General features: G+C 37.6%; 1 protein-coding gene across 5 annotated transcripts in view; it reads left to right on the top strand.

Moving 5' to 3' along the window:
- The window catches only part of LOC126236337 (ribonuclease P protein subunit p40-like), a 262,934-nt gene that overhangs the window by 83,465 nt on the left and 160,377 nt on the right, over positions 1–19,092 (top strand). Inside the window, exon 4 of one of the 5 annotated variants that reach the window (XM_049945559.1) lies at positions 1,538–3,754. The exons of the other annotated variants lie outside the window; for them this stretch is intronic. Within the exon in view, the coding sequence (XP_049801516.1) occupies positions 1,572–3,137 (1,566 nt within the window). The 5' untranslated portion in view covers positions 1,538–1,571 and the 3' untranslated portion in view covers positions 3,138–3,754. Of the gene's footprint in view, positions 1–1,537; positions 3,755–19,092 lie in introns of those variants that run through there. 5 annotated transcript variants of the gene reach the window in all.

Below are 19,092 nucleotides of genomic sequence, written 5' to 3'. Positions count from 1 at the left end.
TATTTCCTTTTATTGTTTGTAATATCACAGAAGATGCTTCCTAATAACACATTTATCCGTATTGTCAGTGGCATATTTATTGTCTGCACTTTGCTGTTTTTCTTTGTGGTGAATAAAAGAATTCCACTCATCTCCTCATGATGCCCCTCCTACCATAATTACCCAGCATTAACATTTCTGTGTGCGCTGTCACTGCTTTCTTCTTATCACCACCAATAAATTTTTGTTAGCAGCAATTCACTGTGGCTGCCTGCAAAAGGATATTCCATGATAATTTTTCATGTTTCCACTGTAAGGCAAATAACATGCACTACTTCGAACTGGAGCATGGTGTACCTAGTCACGTGACCAAGTTAATTCTTGCTAGAGAGAGAGAGAGAGAGAGAGAGAGAGAGAGAGAGAGAGCACATGTGTTCGCATTTGTTGGATATTTCAGTAGTTATTGGTTTTTATCTACCTATCCAGGTATGTGTACATTTTCTCATGGTTACATTTTATTAAATACAGGTTAATTATTATAAGAAGTAAAAACAAGAACTAGTCATTTTTAATAAGGCTATTTATGTAGAACAAATGGCGTTGTTGCTGGTTTCAATCTGGCGGGATAAGTTTCAGCAAAATATCATCTTGTTAGATGATCTTTACAGGTGGAACAGCTTTTTTGGTACCTACAGTTGCTTGTACAGTAATGATGTCTACAAGCCACCACAAAGTAGGTGTTAAATGTGCACTATCATCTGAACAGCTGCACATGTTAAAAAGACCGACAATTGGTGATGAAACACGAGATGTATAAAGACTCTAGCAATTACGTAATGGTCCATTGTCTGTGGAAAGAATGTGTGCTAATATTGTGGCATTATGCAATAAGACTGGTCTGCTACTTGTTTTACATTTGGTTCTGTCAGTCAAATGTGCATTTGAATCCCTCATTTTCCATCTTTTGTCCCCTTCATGTCTCATTCACTCACCCTCTTCTTATGCACTCTCCCTCACACCATCCTGTAACACACACTTTTAATTTCAATTTCCCATTTATTCAGTCACTCCTTGTTAGCTGTGTCTTCAGCATCTGTCAACCCATTTATTTTTCTCAAGTGATGTAGCAGCAAAAAATGTATCCAAGATTTCTTCCATTGCTGCTTCAAACATCAGTGAGACCAGTTAAACCACTTGTCATAAATTGTATTTAAACAAACCAGTGTATTAGATCATGACATTATGTTCTGATCCGCATATGTGAACCAGTTAATTGCTTTCTTTGAACTTTGACATTAGACCCTGAGGCTGTATATACGTGTTTATAAGTTGTGAACCAGTTAATGTTCCTGCCACAAATATTAAATTTGTTTATAACTTTAAATAGCATTACTGCATCAACTTAAAGCAGTGCTGATAAGGTAATGTATTTAATAAGTTTCCTGAATAGGATTTTTTGTTTATGTTTTAAATAATTGTACTCTTTTATGAAAAATGTTATGATGCACTAATTTATAGATGTTGTTTAAAATTCTAAATATAATTATTTTCTTTGCAGTTCTGTGCTTGACAAGTGCATTCTGTTTGTAACAATGCCTAAGAAAAAACAGCCCTTATCTTTAGAAAGATTGAGTCTTGCAGCTGTTGGTCAGTTTGTGGCACACATAGGCCGCATCATGATATCTCCAGGATCACCTATTTCACATGAAATGCCAACTCAACGTCCTGAGTATTTGCAGAACACCTTCCAATGGCTGAATGAACTATTATACTCAAGTGTTCCTAGATCTCTGTTTGATAAAATGGCTACTCATATTTTAACATCAGTCAGTGAATTAATAAAAGAAACAAAAGATTCTTATAGCCAGGATCAACCTATGTGGCTCTTTCTCAATAAAATGAATATAGTTGTTAAGTTAACAGAAGTTGCAGTCAACTATCATCTACGTGAAATGAATATCTCAGTGTGGCCAAAAATTATGAGACATGTTTTGTATCAAACATTAGAGAAGATGACTGGCCTTGAAACATTGAATCTTGGATCTGGTTCTGGTGGCTGGAAAACTTCTGACTTTGAAAAGACAGTTATACAGGGCATCACAGCAATGAAAAATTTAGTATCACTTTGTCTTTGTTTTGACTGTACTGATCATATTATATCAATTGTAGCAAACAACTGTAGTAGGTTACGCATCTTAGATGTTACTTCATCACGCTCTGTAACTGATCGCAGTATACCATCTTTATTGAATTGCCAGGATTTGAGGCAGTTACTGTTATATCGAACTTCTGTATCTATTGAAGGCTATGCTGAATTGTTAGTGGGTTTAAAAAACTTAAGAGATCTTGGGCGCTGTGATGAATTTGGCACCATTCTTGAACATTTACGGTTTTCCAGCACATATTCTCATCCACTGGGATTACATATTTTCCAGAGCCGAGATGTGACAACCTATCATTTAAATTTACTTATAGAGATGTGTCCTTGTGTCAGACACGTTTCTATTTACCATGATGAAAGAATTAGTGACCTTACAGTACTTGCAGCTCTAAATGATTTAAGAGAACTGAAACTTATGTCTTGTGATTTTTATACTGACCATGTCAAGCTTTTGTTGGAAGTCAAAGGACAAAATCTGACATGGTTGCACCTTGAACATGTGGAAGAAATCGATCTAAATGCACTTATATACATTAGCCAGTTTTGCCCAAACTTAAAAAAATTAGTTTTTTATAACTGTGATTTTCTAGAGCATACATCTGTATCAATGAAGACACTTTCAGTTAAACCTTTCCAGTATTTGGAATACATAATGTGTGTTGTAGACTGTGCACTTGTACATCTTGAGTTTTTATTATCTAATTGTTTCAACATTAAGTATATACAGTTAGGTTCCTCTACTGGTATTGGTGATGACACAATGGCTAAAGTTCTGTCAGTCAACCCAATGCAAAAACTTGAAGAATTAAAAATTTTGTATAGTGATAATTTGAGTATGCATACTGTAAATTTGTTAATGAACCACTGTGATAATCTCAGGGTTTTGTCTGAACTAGAAAGTTGGCAAGGAATCTCTCCAGCTGAGCTTCAGCAATTTCGGGAACACCTGAAAAATAGTAACACTGATTTGGATGTGAGACCAACTCTGTCATACTAGTGCATCGTGGTCGATCCCTAATTGTGTATAACATTGGGTTGTTAGAAGTGAAGCAACGCAGATCCAATGTAATTATTTGCTGCTGCATTACTCTGTGATGTTGGCATCAAATTGTAATAATGTTTGTGATAGCAATGGTACCTGAGGTACAAAAAAACCAGCAGATGTTGGTAAACGTGTGAATATATTTTGTGGCAGTGTTGTAAGAAATGCTTATTTTTATAAGTCTTTCATGAGGCTATTAAGAAAGTTTGAGTATTGCATTGCACATATTTGATGTATTTATTGGTACTTGCTATGTCAGAAGACTGTTTAATAATGTAACACAGAAAAAAAATGTTGCAAAGTGCTGTGGACTCAGCAGAATTAATTACATGGATAGTTGAACAATATTGATGGGTTAATCATAGTTGTTGTTAAGGAAACAAATATTTTGAAAGTTACTTATAATTGTTAATATCCTTAACATGGTATTTCCTGATGGTTTATTGCAGAAAGTAACTTTGTGCATGCTTTTGTGACATGGCTGCTTTTTCATTTCCGATCTATACATTTTCATATAATTTTATGGTGTGGTGCTTTTCTTGTTTGTGTTGTTAGTAACAGACAGACCGTAATATTGATATAGTTTCTGAAGACCCCCCCCCCCTCTCCCTGCCCCCCTCCTCCCTCCCTCCCTCTCTCTCTCTCTCTCTCTCTCTCTCTCTCTCTCTCTCTCTCTCTCTCTTTGTCATTGTTGTTGGTTTGCAATACTTTTTGTTTTGTGTTCTCCCATATTACTGATCATTATGTTCTGTACATTTTTTTCAATCTGATAATGCCTTTTCCATTAGTTTGTGATGACTGTGTTTCTGTCTCCAGAGTTCCTTTTTGAGCATTTGTAGGTGTCAGGTTACAGTGCTAGATGTAGTGAGAATTGTAGAATTAAATATTACTGCAGTTCTGCAACGGGAGGTGCAACTACTACTACTACTGTATTATTAGTAATAATAATAAACAAAATCGTATAAAGAAGGAAGGAAATTCATTGGTTTTGTAAAACAAATGTGATCATTGTAAATTTGTAGCTATGTTTTATATTTTTGAGATGTTATTTCCAAGGAGGAATGGGTGTTGTGTATATTGACAACAGTATTGTTTATTCAAATTTGACGTATCACACAAACGTAATTTTGCTGTTGACTTCTGTTAGTTGCTTTATAGGCAGCTTTCTCTCTCTCTCTCTCTCATGTCAATTGTTTAGTTGAAATTTTCCATTGATTATTTACTGCTGTTCAGGCAGTTAACATTATTTTAAGCAATCTCAAAAGAGATTTACAGTATCAGTTATATACACACAGTCATCTCACTAGTTGGCTATAATTTCTTATGTAATGCTGTGTTGTCTTTCATTTGTCAAAAAATTCAATCTTGTGAATCCAACTGATGGGTTCATCATCACTGCTGGAAAAGTCCATTAGCTATAATTATGTTTATTTTGTTTATAGTCAATGCCACAGCAGCACACATTACAAAAACAAGCAGGTAAATATATTAAAAAACCATTTGTTTTACAATCTAGCACTTAGAAGATAGCCTTATACACGTATTAGTGACTATTTTTCACAGTCTACATTTACTGTCAAACAAACATTAATGGATTTTATTTTACAATTGGCAAATGTCAAAATTAACTCTGTATCTTAATTCTGCAATAGCTGTGCAAGAAGTGATAGTTTATTGGGGAAAACTATAAATTATGACACAGGAGTTGAAAACCTACATACCAAATTAAAAGCCTTGGATAAACAGTGGATGTATTGGTTTTACTGCACCCACATAAGAGATCACAGTTGACAAAATGATGTTTATTAACTGTTAAAAAGTACTGGAACCCAAGAAATATTACCGAACATGTTGAAAAATGCCTTTTAAGTGCCAACCCAATGTAAATTTTATTTTGACTTTTTGAAGCTGTCTTGAAAGGGTTAAAATTCAGATTGATGTTGGACACATAGGGAATGATATAAGTAGAATCAAGATGAGGATCAAAAGGCTTAAAGGATACCAAATAAACCCTTTCAAAGACTTAAAGAATGAACACGAGCTCACTTCTCTTGTACTCATGATTATTTCTGGTTTCATTTAGGTACTACTTCTTTACATTGATTTGTATGATTTACATGGATATTTTGTTCCTGTATGTGCCACAAAGTAGCCATTTTCATTCCCAACAAATAAGATAGACATTTTTCAGTGGTTTTGACTTAGTGTTCTTTTCAAGCAGTTTCATTTGCAAAATGATATTGCCCCCTTCCTTTCCCATCACAGTCCCTTCTCTCCTATCCACTCGTACAGTATGTAGATTCTGAGACTCTCTCTCTCTGTCTCTCTCTCTCTCTCTGTCTCTCTCTCTCTCTCTCTCTCTCTCTCTCTCTCTCTCTCTCTCTCTCTCTCTCTCTCTCTCTCCCTCTCTCCCCCTCCCCCCCTCCGCCTCAACCCTCCCCCTCCCCCTCCCCCCCCCTCCGCCTCAACCCTCCCCCTCCCCCTCCCCCTCTCCTGCCTCCTCCCTCTCTCCCTCTCCCCCTCTCCCTCTCAAAAATGATGCTAGGTAAACATTCTTTGTACTGTGAGTTAACAATTTTTCCCTTAAAATTACAAAATGAAGAGACGTAATGTGGTAAACTTTGACCTCTTGATAAATTTTACAGAAAATTGTTAGTGTTGTGGTTACATTGGCGATTTCGTTTATCTAAGTTATTGATTTCATCTTACTGTTTTGGCTCATTTTACATAAAAAATATTAGACAGGTTACTTTAACAGACTGTTTTGTGCTGAACTATGGTCTAAATTATCTGCAAAATGTTTGTCTGGGCTACTGCGTCCAACACAGAGGATGGTATGGGAATGTCAGGTTGCTGTGGTCTTGGACCTATTGGATGATATTTGCTGATGCCACAGTCAGTAATGAAGCCAAGATATGAAACTCAGCAGCATATATGCTGCTGCTAACATATGCTAGGACATTTGAGCTTTATAAGATATTTTTATGTGCACTTAAGTTTCTTCCTTCCTGTCTTCTCCCTTTGCAGGAGACTCATGTTTTATCTGATTCTTAGCATTGAATTCCAATGTTCAAACTTGATTTTGTGTAATGTTGTTTGACTTGTTATAAAATGCTGCTAATAGTGCTGCATAACATAATTAGTTTTAAGTGGTATGAGTCTTCTCTTGTATAATTAATACTGGGTCTCATAAATGATGCTTAATTTCAAGAAATCCATATTTTCAATGCCACAATTTGCTGTATTTTAATAGTGTCAAATTTCTGCAAAGCGTAAGTTGATTTGAGATATTAATTATAGCAAAACCTTGTGATACAGTGGTGATGTCATACAAATTAGCAGTTATGTGTAGTTGACAGGAGGTACATATTATTAGTAACACAGTGGAAGTTTAATCTTCTTTCTGCAGTTTGCAACTTCAGAAACACTGAGTAGAAAAATCGTGAAGTAAAGACATTGTTTTCTTTCATTGAGTTCTATAACTAAATAATGGTGGTGGTTTTGATTTTCTTCAGTAAATAGCAGTAATATGTGCCATATTAAAAACATGATCCACCCGTACTGCTTGTCAGTAATTGCATAGCGCAGGGAGGAAGAAAAAAAAAAGAATACTTCCTCAACAGCAAAATTTGTTTTCTTATGTCTTATTGCAATCAGATCACCAGATAGGAGGCTGTTCATGCACTGTTGGCTTGTTAAAAAATATCTGCCCACTTTACATGTGTGTATTCTCTCTCTCTCTCTCTCTCTCTCTCTCTCTCTCTCTCTCTCTCTCCCTCCCCCCCCCCTCCCCTTTCTCTTTACCATAGTAAAAAGGGGGAGCTGACAGTTATGGTTCCCACTGTATATCATTTTAGTCTTATGTGGTTAGCCTTGGTGTGATTTATTGGCAAGAACATTACATTCACCTCAATTTTATAATGTTTGTTTGGTGGAATAATATAAAAATATTATTAGTTTCTTTTGCTTTGGAATTATTTTTCTGTTATGCTCTATAGTGCAAAGTACTCTAGATGAAGAAAAAATAAATCACTGTACAGTATTGTAGCACGGGTCATTTTTTGGACTGTCAACTTCATTTCACTGTCAGCCATTAAATTAAGAATATTCAGTAAGCAAAAATGGGCGTGCAGAAACTTGATTGTTTCTGTGTTACACTAGTGTCCAACATTTTTTGTTTGTGATTGCATTACTGCTACAGCTATATTCTGGTTGCAGGTACTCCAGAATTTATCAAATATAAATTTAGCACCCGCTAATTTCTCTTCAGCTAGTTAAAACTGCACAGTACTGCTCTCAATATACATTTTAATTTTTTAAAAAATTTTCTTTAAAATTCAGTCTTGATTGCACCACGTATGCTGCAAGAACATAGGTGACCAGTTTCGGTCATATCACATGACCATCATCAGACCTGTAATTTAATTTAGAAAGTAATAGAAACCTTACTAGATTAACAATAAAATATTACAAAATGCTTATAAGGCTAAAGTACAATAAACTTGTTATACCCATGGCATCCTTCGAAGATTGTAGGTGGAGCACTCTTCTCAACTGCTGTGATGTCAACTGGTGCCAGCAAGTGACTGGCATATGCTTAAATACGAAGATGCTCCGCCTACCTCTTCTCCCTCTACCTCACATCAACCAATCGGTGTAAAACAGGTTCACATAATTGTCAAAACATAAAAAAAAACAAAGTACAATAATAACATAAAAATAGTTATGTATAACATATCTCTTTACAACCATGGAACTACTTAAATATGTATAAAATATCAATTAAAAGCTTTAAAATAACTGTACAGACGATGTATACTCAGTGTGCCCTCTACGGGCTAAGATGGCACTACCACAATGGTTTCAAAGGTTATGATGTTGTGAAAGTCTTTGGCAATATGGCATATCGATGTGTGAGTTGTGACTCGACTGCAAGTATACACCTATGATAGAGTCAGTCTGTCTGTCTTATATTAACTTTATTTGCCACTGGTGATGTATGTAATACTGGAATGATCAGCTGCAGAGTGCTATGATATTACATACACTTTTTAAAATGTCATAAAACTGGTCCAAAAGATGAAATCGATAGATTTACTACAAAATTGAACTCTGTACATCCAAAACTACAATTTACAGTTGAACATGACAATCAAAAACATATTAACTACATTGACTTTGAAACCATTGTGGTAGTGCCATCTCAGCCAATAGAGGGCACACTGAGTATACATCGTCTGTACAGTTATTTTAAAGCTTTTAATTGATATTATTTACAATATTTAAGTAGTTCCATGGTTGTAAAGAGAAATTTTATACATAACTATTTATTTGTTATTATTGTACTTTGTTTTTTTATGTTTAGACGATTATGTAAACCCATTCTACACAGGTTGGTTGACGTGAGGTAGAGGGAGAAGAGGTAGGCAGAGCATCTTTGTATTTAAGCATATGCCCGTCACTTGCTGGCACCAGTTGACATCACAGCAGCTGAGAAGAGTGCTCCACCTACCATCTTCGAAGGATGCCATGGGTATAACAAGTCTTATTGTATTTTATCCTTATAAGCATTTTGTCATATTTTATTGTTAATCTAGTAAGGTTTCTAAATTAAATTACAGGTCTGAAGATGGTCATGTGATATGGCTGAAACTGGTCACCTATGTTGTTGTAGCATATGTAGTGCAATCAAGACTGAATTTTGAAAAGAAAAAAAATTTAAAAATTGTTCGATACTGTTCCAAAAAAGTTTATTAAAATTTTAATTTTTATTGTTCTTTAAGCAGCCTTCTATATGCAACTTTGCCCATGTGTGCACTTGACACTTACTCGTGTATTGCTCACATGTCCTCCTATCCCTTTTCTCTATCCGTAACCTTCTCCTCCATCTCACTATCCATATCCTCCTCATCATATCTCTGTCCATATTTTCATCTCCCTCTTTCTTCTCCAGCTGCCCACTACCTCTCTCCACCTGCCTCCTGCATGTGTCTCATACTCCCCCTCTCTGCTCCTTCCTATCTCTCTGTCCATCTACTGACTCTCCCCATTCCCTCCTCCTCTCTCTCTCTCTCTCTCTCTCTCTCTCTCTCTATCTATCTATCTATCTATCTATCTATCTACTGTCTCTGTCCATCCCATAATTTCCCTGTCTCTGTCAATCTCCTCCTCCTTCCAGTCCCCCTCCCCCTCTCCCTACACTGGACTCGCATTCGGGAGGACGACGGTTCAATCCCGTCTCCGGCCATCCTGATTTAGGTTTTCCGTGATTTCCCTAAATCGTTTCAGGCAAATGCCGGGATGGTTCCTTTGAAAGGGCACGGCCGATTTCCTTCCCAATCCTTCCCTAACCCGAGCTTGCGCTCCGTCTCTAATGACCTCGTTGTCGACGGGACGTTAAACACTAACCACCACCACCACCACCCCTCTCCCTCACTCTGTTCATCTCCTCCTCCTCCTCCTCCTCCCCCCCCCTCCCCTTCCCTCCCTTCTGCCCTCTTCCCCTCACCATTCCCTCCTTCCCTCATGCTCTCCATCCCATCTCTCTGTCCACACCATCCTCCCCCACTTTGTCCATCCCCTCCTCCTCCACTTTGTCCATCCCCTCCTCCTCCACTTTGTCTACCCCCTCCTCCCCCTACCTGTCCACCCCCCCCCCTCCTCCACTTTGTCCATCCCCTCCTCCTTGTACTTGTCTATCTGCTCCTCCCCACTTTGTCCATCCCCTCCTCCCCCTACCTGTCCATCCCCTCCTCCTACCCTCTCTGTCCACCCCATCCTTCCCCTTTCTCTGCCCTCTCTGTTTGTCCATCTCCCCCTCTGCACACTCTGCTCAGCCATGCCCATCCACTCAGATAGTCCCTTTAATGCATCCCAATACAATCCCATAACACGCCTGTTGTGCTGAGCAGTCGAGATGTTAGGTTACCAACTTTTTCATCATCCACACCCCATCACCTTTGGTTGGTTGGTAGGTGGTTCTTGCAGTACTTCTTCCCAGACAATAATCAATATGTGTACCAAATTTGGCTGAAATCTGTACTGTAGTTTAGGAGCAGGTGTCGAAAAAACACACACACACACACACACACACACACACACACACACACACACACACACACACACACCTACTTTTGTACTTGTATATAATTAATAAAATTTCCTGTGGGAAAAATTAATGCGTTTTAGCATAAATTTTAGTCTTTACAAGTGGTCGCACCTCCATTCTGCCAAAAAGTAAACTCATTTATCATTTAGCTAATGCACATTTCTCAGTCTAATCACAAAACTCCATGAACCTTTGTAGAACATTACAAAGATTGTCTTATAGGTAAGATGTGTTCATCTAAGGAACAACCTAATTTGTATTTAAATCCTGCTAAGAAATACTATTTATTTTTTTGGTCATGTCAGGAAGTGTACCAAGTCAATTGATGTTTTAGTCCCACTATCGGGTTTATATTGTCCAAGTCTAAACAGTCATCAATTAAAAATGTGAGACTAAAGCAATCCCTACCCCCCCCCCCTCCCTCCCCCGGTCTCTCTCTCTCCAGGTATTGCCTTGGACTAGTTTTTTCTTTATCTACAAATTCACAAAATTGATTCCATAAAATAACTTGATAGCTTCCCCCTATTTTCTTGAGAGAGTTTGATGCGCTTTAATGTTTCCATATAGTTCTACTCAATGATTCTAGTACCTTTCAGTGTCGGCCTCAGACCACGTCACCTCTAGCAATACCTATTAAAAAAATGCAGTGGAAGCTACTTCCCATCATACAGTAATATAACAAATGCAACTGTAATGGCAGCTGTCCTTTTTTTATTGATCATCTTCATCTGACATGGATAAATAAACTATTGTCATGTTGTGTGGTTCAGTGTAGATCATTTCAACCGGATTCTTGATCTGATTGTTAGCTCTCTCTGCTGTTGTACAGGACCTTTAGCAGTTTCAGCTTAATGTTTCAAGCTGTTTTGTTTGTTATTTCAGCTACTGAAGACCATGTATTTTAGTAAGAGTTAATTTCCATAGTCCTAATGACTCTGTTTATCAAACAATTGTAGCCTACACTTGGTGCAAATACTTCACTTTGTGCTGACAAAGGAAATGAAATACTCATTGGATCTGTCACACAGGCACACTGGGACACTTGAGTCTGTATGGCCACAAGGGAGAGGTACAGCTAACATTAATCTTTCTTCGCTATGCTAAAAAAAAATCTGAATTTATTTTTCACCTATAAATGCATAATATTTTTACATTCTGCAAATATTATTTCTAAGTGAGTAACAAGCAGCTGTCATTTAATGGCATGCAATCAGTATTATTATTGAAGTAGTAAACATGAATTATTGTTTAAATGTTACACTTTTCTGACAGTGGCCTGGTGATAATCCCTGCACTGATTTATTTCTTCTAGTGGTACTTCTGTTTTATTATTTTTCATCACTGGGATTGCTTCATTCAGTGTAGAAGTTGAAAGTTTAAGTATTTACAACCAAGACTACTGCTATGTTGAAGATTCATTAATATGCACACACTTTAACTTGATTGATTTTAGAGGGATGTTTGAGGAACATAGGTGACAAGGCTCTTCCTGTAAGTAGATTGCCACTGCAAAAGGAACGATGTCGATGGAGCATACCACTGTGAAAGGAATTATATCGATGGAGCAAACAGGCTAGGCATCATACTAGTACTCTGTAGTAAATATCTACTCTCTCTGGACAGTGATGAGGAGTTGTAGATACTACCCACAATGGAGCAGAAACTGCTTATCACACATCCAGCACACATAGGAGAAGGGAATAAAACATGGCATTTGACAGGGACTACAGTGCTACCACACATTATATTGTTTGATCACCAAAGTTGGCAGTGGATGGACACGGATACTATTGGTTTGAAGTCCTGAGATTTCTACCAATTCTAAACCAGGAAATTCATGTGCCAAGATAAAATATGCATGATATGTGTGATCTGGTTTATATACCTTTATTGTTTTGGGTTTTAATGTGTAACTTTCTAGTGTATAACTCATCCTCTCGTGTCTCATAACATACTGTTCCGTGACATTTAAAACTTGCCTGGCATATATAGTGCTTCCTAAAACTTCAGGCAAACTGCCAGAAGATAATAATTTCTGCCACAATATTTTGGCACCGTGTGTGTTTACCATAGCTGGAAGTTAACAACGTCCAGCAGTTCACCTGAAATTTCATGGAACAAATTCTCCTTCTATTTACCTATGCTTTACACATATTATTTAATGCTGTACAAATCAGTTTAACTACTGTTATTGGTGCTAATCATTGTTATACTGTGTAGCTAGTTTACAAATAAGATTGACTGAGGCAATCGATTAAAGTGAGAGAGAACAGTTTTATTGTAAGTCCTCCAAATATCCGTGAATATAACACCTGACATAGGTGAAGAATAACTACACTGAACACTGGCAAGAAGGAAAAGAACTTGATGTAAAAGTTTCTGAAATTCCATGTAGTGATTAATATGTAATTATAACAAGAATATTGTCAATACCAAATGTCCAAGATAAACTTCATTTAGAGTTATGTAGTGTAATTAAAAGTATTTATTGTATTAAATGAAAATAGCTTCTTATGGAGCGCAGTGGTAATATGTGCTACTAAATTTTTGACACAACTGGAGTTGTGTTAAATGTATGAAAATAGTGATGTTGAATCACTGAACATGAAAGTGAGATACAGGTCTACTTCTAGAGAGAGAGAAAAATCTGGTTATAAAAATTTATATATCCTATTCGGATCTGTGTTACCCAGTATGACAGACAGAAAAGCTGGAATAATATTGCTGCAAAACAATATTTCAGCTAATATGTGTATACTTCCACAAGAAGTTACAGCAAATTAAAGGCAATGGCAAAAATGAATGGCAAGTTTTTTTTTTTTTTTCTAAAAAGTAAATTTGTTAAGTTTACTGCTTTGTTACTTGCTATAGAACTTTGTGCCTATATAGGTTTCTGAAAATAGTATTGTATACGGTTAGTTTCAACAACTTGATTATTAAATATTGAAATAGTTTTACTTGTACATTTTCTTGAAATTAATTCTCTTTTCTTTACACACCACCACTGCCACTATTTCATTCTCCTAATGCACTAGCTACGATTCACTCCAAACCCCCCCCCCCCCCCCCTCCTCTTCCTGTCTCTGACACACACAGAGTAACTGTCTATGTTTGCTTCACTATCCATTATGATTTTGTATAAAGGCTTGTCCTTTTGAAAATTTTTTATTCTATTAAGAAATGAGGCTGAAACTGTGATATGTCAAAGTGTATAAATATCTTTCAAATTGAGTAGTGCGAAAATATACAAATATATGTATGTTTACTGTAATTGACTTGTCTGTAATCTACAGTTATGTTATGTTAAATACATTATTTCATTTATTTGGGTTGATTTGTGTGAACTAAATTTCAGTGCTTAGGCAGCTGTTCTTGGTCTTTTAATTCTTGAAATATTAAAAACTGATGTCAGTGATAATAAGCCTGTTTGGAATAAATGTTGATATAGTATGTGGTGGTTTTGTTAATGGCTGTGAGTTAGTCAGTACTCAACATTTATTTCATTATTTCAGATATTAACACTTGAAGACAGAACCATCCCAAGTTATGTGCATCATTGTGAACTAGCTTGTTATTAATAAAATGAGAAAATATGGGATAAAAGCACTATGGAAAGTCTTTGAGACTAGGATGAATTCTGGCAGAGAAATTAAATTCGTAAAATCATGCATTTACATAAAAGCAATTGAGATAAAATCTCGTGCCACATTGTCATCAGAACTTCATTTACTGAAATTCTGTATGCAATATTAGCATTTATGTATGAACATTTACACATTCTCTCTCTTTAAACATTGAGGCAGAGAATACAAAAGAAGTCAAGTGAAAATACCACAAAAACGGACTGCAAGAATTGAAGAATAATTTAGATTGTCATAAATGCAAAGTACAAGTAGACGAAGTCAATTTTCCGTGCTCTTATAACAATGCTGTAATTGACAAACACTTGTATCATCACCTGTTGCTGTATGTAGAGAGGGAACAGAACACATTTCAAGGGAATAAGCTTTAACTTTTCAGGATGACCCATTCCTTATGGCACTACATAGATTTCGAGGTTATATATACATGTCTCTTCTAATATTGTATGAATACTATTTACTTTTTACTGTTACATGTTGTATTCCTGTAAGAGAATGATAAGTTAATAGAATGAATTTAAGGCCGTATTACACAATGAATGAACAGGTTGAGGGGCTGAATCTGAAATAGTTAGACATTCTAGATTTTTTTACACATGTATGTGCTGCTGCCTCATCTTGGTAAGAAATAGGGAGGCAGGACACAATAATATGGGATCCACGTAATTAGGACTACTGTTCAGTATTTCAGACAGCCTAAATCATGATGATGGATCGATGCTTACAAATCCAAATTGGTGATTAATGAGTTTTTACACTATTCTACATCAAGAAACAATTGAAATTCTTTGAAAGACACAGGAGGGGAGAACAGGCCCTTAATTACTGTTCCATTGCAGACCTCAGTGTCTTGAGACTGTGGTAGACCTTTTATTTCATTTCCAGTAGCATTATCAAGATTAAAAATACAATTTTCTGTTGAGAATTATGTTTACATTGAACATGGTCACCCAAGATCCTTTCTTGATAGCATTGCATTCATAGAGTATACTAAAAACCTTGGTACGGCCATCCATACCTTTCGTCAAATGTGTTTCATAGTTTCAATAACACACTATCTTGATTTCATGCTGCTTCTAGTGTTCTCCATGCATAAACAAGTAGGGAACACAGAGTGAAAGTACCAGGCAGTTATAATTAAAGTGTAGCTACTTGAGGAGATCCAGTGGGAGCTGTAATTATCACATGTCAGTGAAACTTGGTAGATATTCCAATGTGTTAATGCAGAAGCAATTTACGCTGAAAAAAAATTTGTTCCAATTTTGACCATCAGCTGCAAATCTGGCATTGTAGAGCATCTCATCAATGTCTGTGGTACTCATATCAAACAGATCATGTAAGCAGTGGTTAAAAATAAAAACCACATCATGCATTTCCCACTTGTTTGTTATCTTTTCTGCCCACGTCCCATTCCTAACCCATTACATGTGGAAACATTTCTATATGTGCATTCACAGTGACAGGCCACCTATTGGCCAGAATTGGAACTAATTGTTTCCAGCGTAAATTGGTTCTGCATTAACACATTAGAATATCTACCAAGTTTCACTGTCTTACAATAATTACAGCCCACACTTTAAAAGTTTACATTGATTGGTAGTCCTAGTTTTGTTCTTTGCTCCACTGAAGCTGCCTCTTTGCAAACACTTTTTAGCAAAAGGCTTGACTATAGCAGTAGTACCATGAATATTTTGTTTCTACAGGTCAAGTAACATTGCTTTTGTAGAGACTGTTTTGCAACTGTTAACTGCTAGTGCTGTTTCATAGCAACAACAAAAAATGAACTTTTGTGCCAGATTAAAACTGTGTCCTGGAGGAAGACTCAAACGCGAAACTTTTGTCTTACGTGAGCAGGTGCACTGCTGACTAAGCTACCCAAGCAAAGTGAAAATTACATTCTGGAAACATCCCACAGACTGTGACTAAGCCATGTCTCCAAAATATCCTTGTCTCCAAGAGTGCTAGTTCTGCAAGTTTCACAGGAGAACTTCTTTGAAGTTTGGAAAGCACAAGATGAGGTACTAGTGGAAGTAAAGCTGATACAATATGTTGTGAGTCATGCTTGGGTAGCTCAGCTGCTAGAGCACTTGATCATGAAGGGCAAAGGTCCCATGTTTGATTTTCGATCTGGCACACAGTTTTAATCTGCCAGGAAGTTTCATATCAGTGTGCACTCCACTGCAGAGTGAAAATTTCATTCTGCCAACAAAAGAATACTTGGTTTAACTTCTCAGATTTTAAACTATTCCAGGTGCTATAATACAACTTCTAAATTTGTTATTGATTTATTATCAGCTGCAATTTTATCAGAATTGACTTTATGCAACTCAGATGAAGCATAATCTGTGTTGTATCCCTATATATGCCTATAATAATACACTATGTGTTCAAATGTACCTGGACATCTGGCTGAAAATGACTTAAAAGTTCGTGGTGCCCTCCATCGCTAATGCTGAAATTCAATATGGTGACCGGTTGGAGAATCCAACAGAAAGAGGTTCCTACTCAATGGTCTGAAGATGACCACAGTAGTGGTCGAAACCTACATCTACATCTACATTCATACTCCGCAAGCCACCCAACGGTGTGTGGCGGAGGGCACTTTACGTGCCACTGTCATTACCTCCCTTTCCTGTTCCAGTCGCGTATGGTTCGCGGGAAGAACGACTGTCTGAAAGCCTCCGTGCGCGCTCTAATCTCTCTAATTTTACATTCGTGATCTCCTCGGGAGGTATAAGTAGGGGGAAGCAATATACTCGATACCTCATCCAGAAACGCACCCTCTCGAAACCTGGCGAGCAAGCTACACCGCGATGCAGAGCGCCTCTCTTGCAGAGTCTGCCACTTGAGTTTATTAAACATCTCCGTAACGCTATCACGGTTACCAAATAACCCTGTGACGAAACGCGCCGCTCTTCTTTGGATCTTCTCTATCTCCTCCGTCAACCCGATCTGGTACGGATCCCACCTTGTTAAATAAATCGTGATCAAGACTGCTTTTAATAGTAATTATTTATAAGACATTGATCACTGCTGTTCCCGTAATGCATTCAAAAGTAATTCAATATGGTGTTGGCCCACCCTTAGCCTTCATGACAGCTTCCACTCTCACAGGCTTACGTTCAATCAGGTGCTGGAAGGCTTCTTGGGGAATGGCAACCCATTCTTTACAGAGTGCTGCACTGAAGTCAGCATTCCAAAACATCCCAAAGGTGTTCTATAGGATTCAGGTCAGGACTCTGTGCAGGCCAGTCCACTACAGGGATGTTGTTGTCATGTAACCACTCCGCCACATGCCATGCGTTATGAACAGGTGCTCGATTGTGTTGAAAGATGCAATTGCCATGCCCAAATTGCCCTTCAACAGTGGGAAGCAAGAAGGTACTTAAAAATCATTGTATGCCTGTGTTGTGATAGTGCCATGCAAACCGACAAGGGATGCAAGCCCCCCTCCATGAAAAACACACATCATAACACCACCACCTCCGAATTTTACTGTTGGCACTACACATGCTGGCTGTTGACGTTCACTGGGCATTCATCATACCAACACCCTGCCATTGGAACGCCACCCTGTGTACCGTGTTTTGTCACTCCTCACAACATTTTTCCGCTGTTCAGTTGTCCAATGTTTATGCTCCTTACACCAAGCAAGGCGTTCTTTGGCACTTACTGGTGTGATGTGTGGCTTTTGAGCAGCCACTTGACCATGAAATCAAATTTTTCTCACCTCCTGCCTAACTGTCGTAGTACTTGTGGTGGATCCTTATGCAGTTTGGAATTCCTTTGTGATGGTCTGGATAGATGTCTGCCTATTACACATTATGACCCTCTTCAACTGTCGGTGGCCTCTGTCAGTCAACAGACGAGGTCGACCTGGACGCTTTTGGGCTGTATGTGTCCCTTCACGTTTCCACTTCACTATCACGACAGAAACAGTGGACCCAGGGATGTTAGGAGTGTGGAAATCTCATGTACGGAAGTATGACACAAGTGACATCCAATCACCTGACCACGCTCGAAGTCTGTGAGTTCCGCAGAGCACACCATTCTGCTCACTCTCGATGTCTAATGACTACTGAGGTTGCTGGTATGGAGTACCTGGTACTAGGTGGCAGCACAATGCACCTAATATGGAAAACATATGGTTTTGGGGGTGTCTGGATACTTTTGATCACATAGTGTATGCATCTTTAGCAAGTACAGGGGGGCAGTGGTTGTCTTTTTTTATTTATTTAATTTTTTTTGAGTTGCTGGATGTTTTTTTTTTTTTTAAAAAAAAGCATAAAACGTTCATCTCTTAAAGAAATAATCAAGTAATTGACACTGACACTTCTGCATTTCGCACAAAGAATAAAATCTGCATGATTGATGTTTAGTTTTGTTCTCGGGGTATATCAGCATTTACAGCTTTCAAAGGTGAATATTTCAAATTATGATAAAGGAAATAATAATAATAATAATAATAACAAAACCTGTGGAGGCCCGGGAAAAGAATAGGCCTCCGGTATGTTCTGCCAGTCGAAAAGGTGACAGAAGAACAAACCACTAATAGGGCTAACCCCCCTTTAAGTGTGATTAGTTGGTTCAGGACAGAACTAATGAACCCTCAGACAAGCGCTGTCATGGCCGGGGACGACGCTTGAACCCTATGCCCGTCCACAATGGTAACGACACTGCTAGCCACGCGGAAAATGATTTAAATCCAAATAGAGGTGTTTTGCAGGATATGCTTCCTGCAACCACTCTAGAAGGAAAACAAAGACAGAGGATGAGATGGTCAGATGGAGTTAACCGACACCTCATGTTCTGTTATTACCAAGCAACAAACTTAGGAACCAACAAAACTGGATACAGGTGACAAGTATACACAACATTTATTACCAGATACCCAGAATTAAAAATTTTAACAGAACGACGACTAGCTGATCAGATCCATGTAATAATCAAAAATAACAGGATACCCCAGTCAGGATTAGAAAACATCAAACAACAAGTACAACAAATACTGGAAGAAAATAATGTGCAATCAGAAGAAGAAGAAAATACAGTAATGGACTCAAACATCCCAGAGCAAACAAACAAAGAACAACACGCATCAATTAAACAATCAGAGGAAAATGAAATCTTAAGACACCCACCAGAACAAGCACAAATAGAA

Source organism: Schistocerca nitens, chromosome 2 (assembly GCF_023898315.1).
Source record: "Schistocerca nitens isolate TAMUIC-IGC-003100 chromosome 2, iqSchNite1.1, whole genome shotgun sequence".
NCBI classification, from domain to species: Eukaryota; Metazoa; Arthropoda; class Insecta; order Orthoptera; family Acrididae; genus Schistocerca; species Schistocerca nitens.
This window is presented reverse-complemented; position numbering and strand designations above follow the sequence as displayed.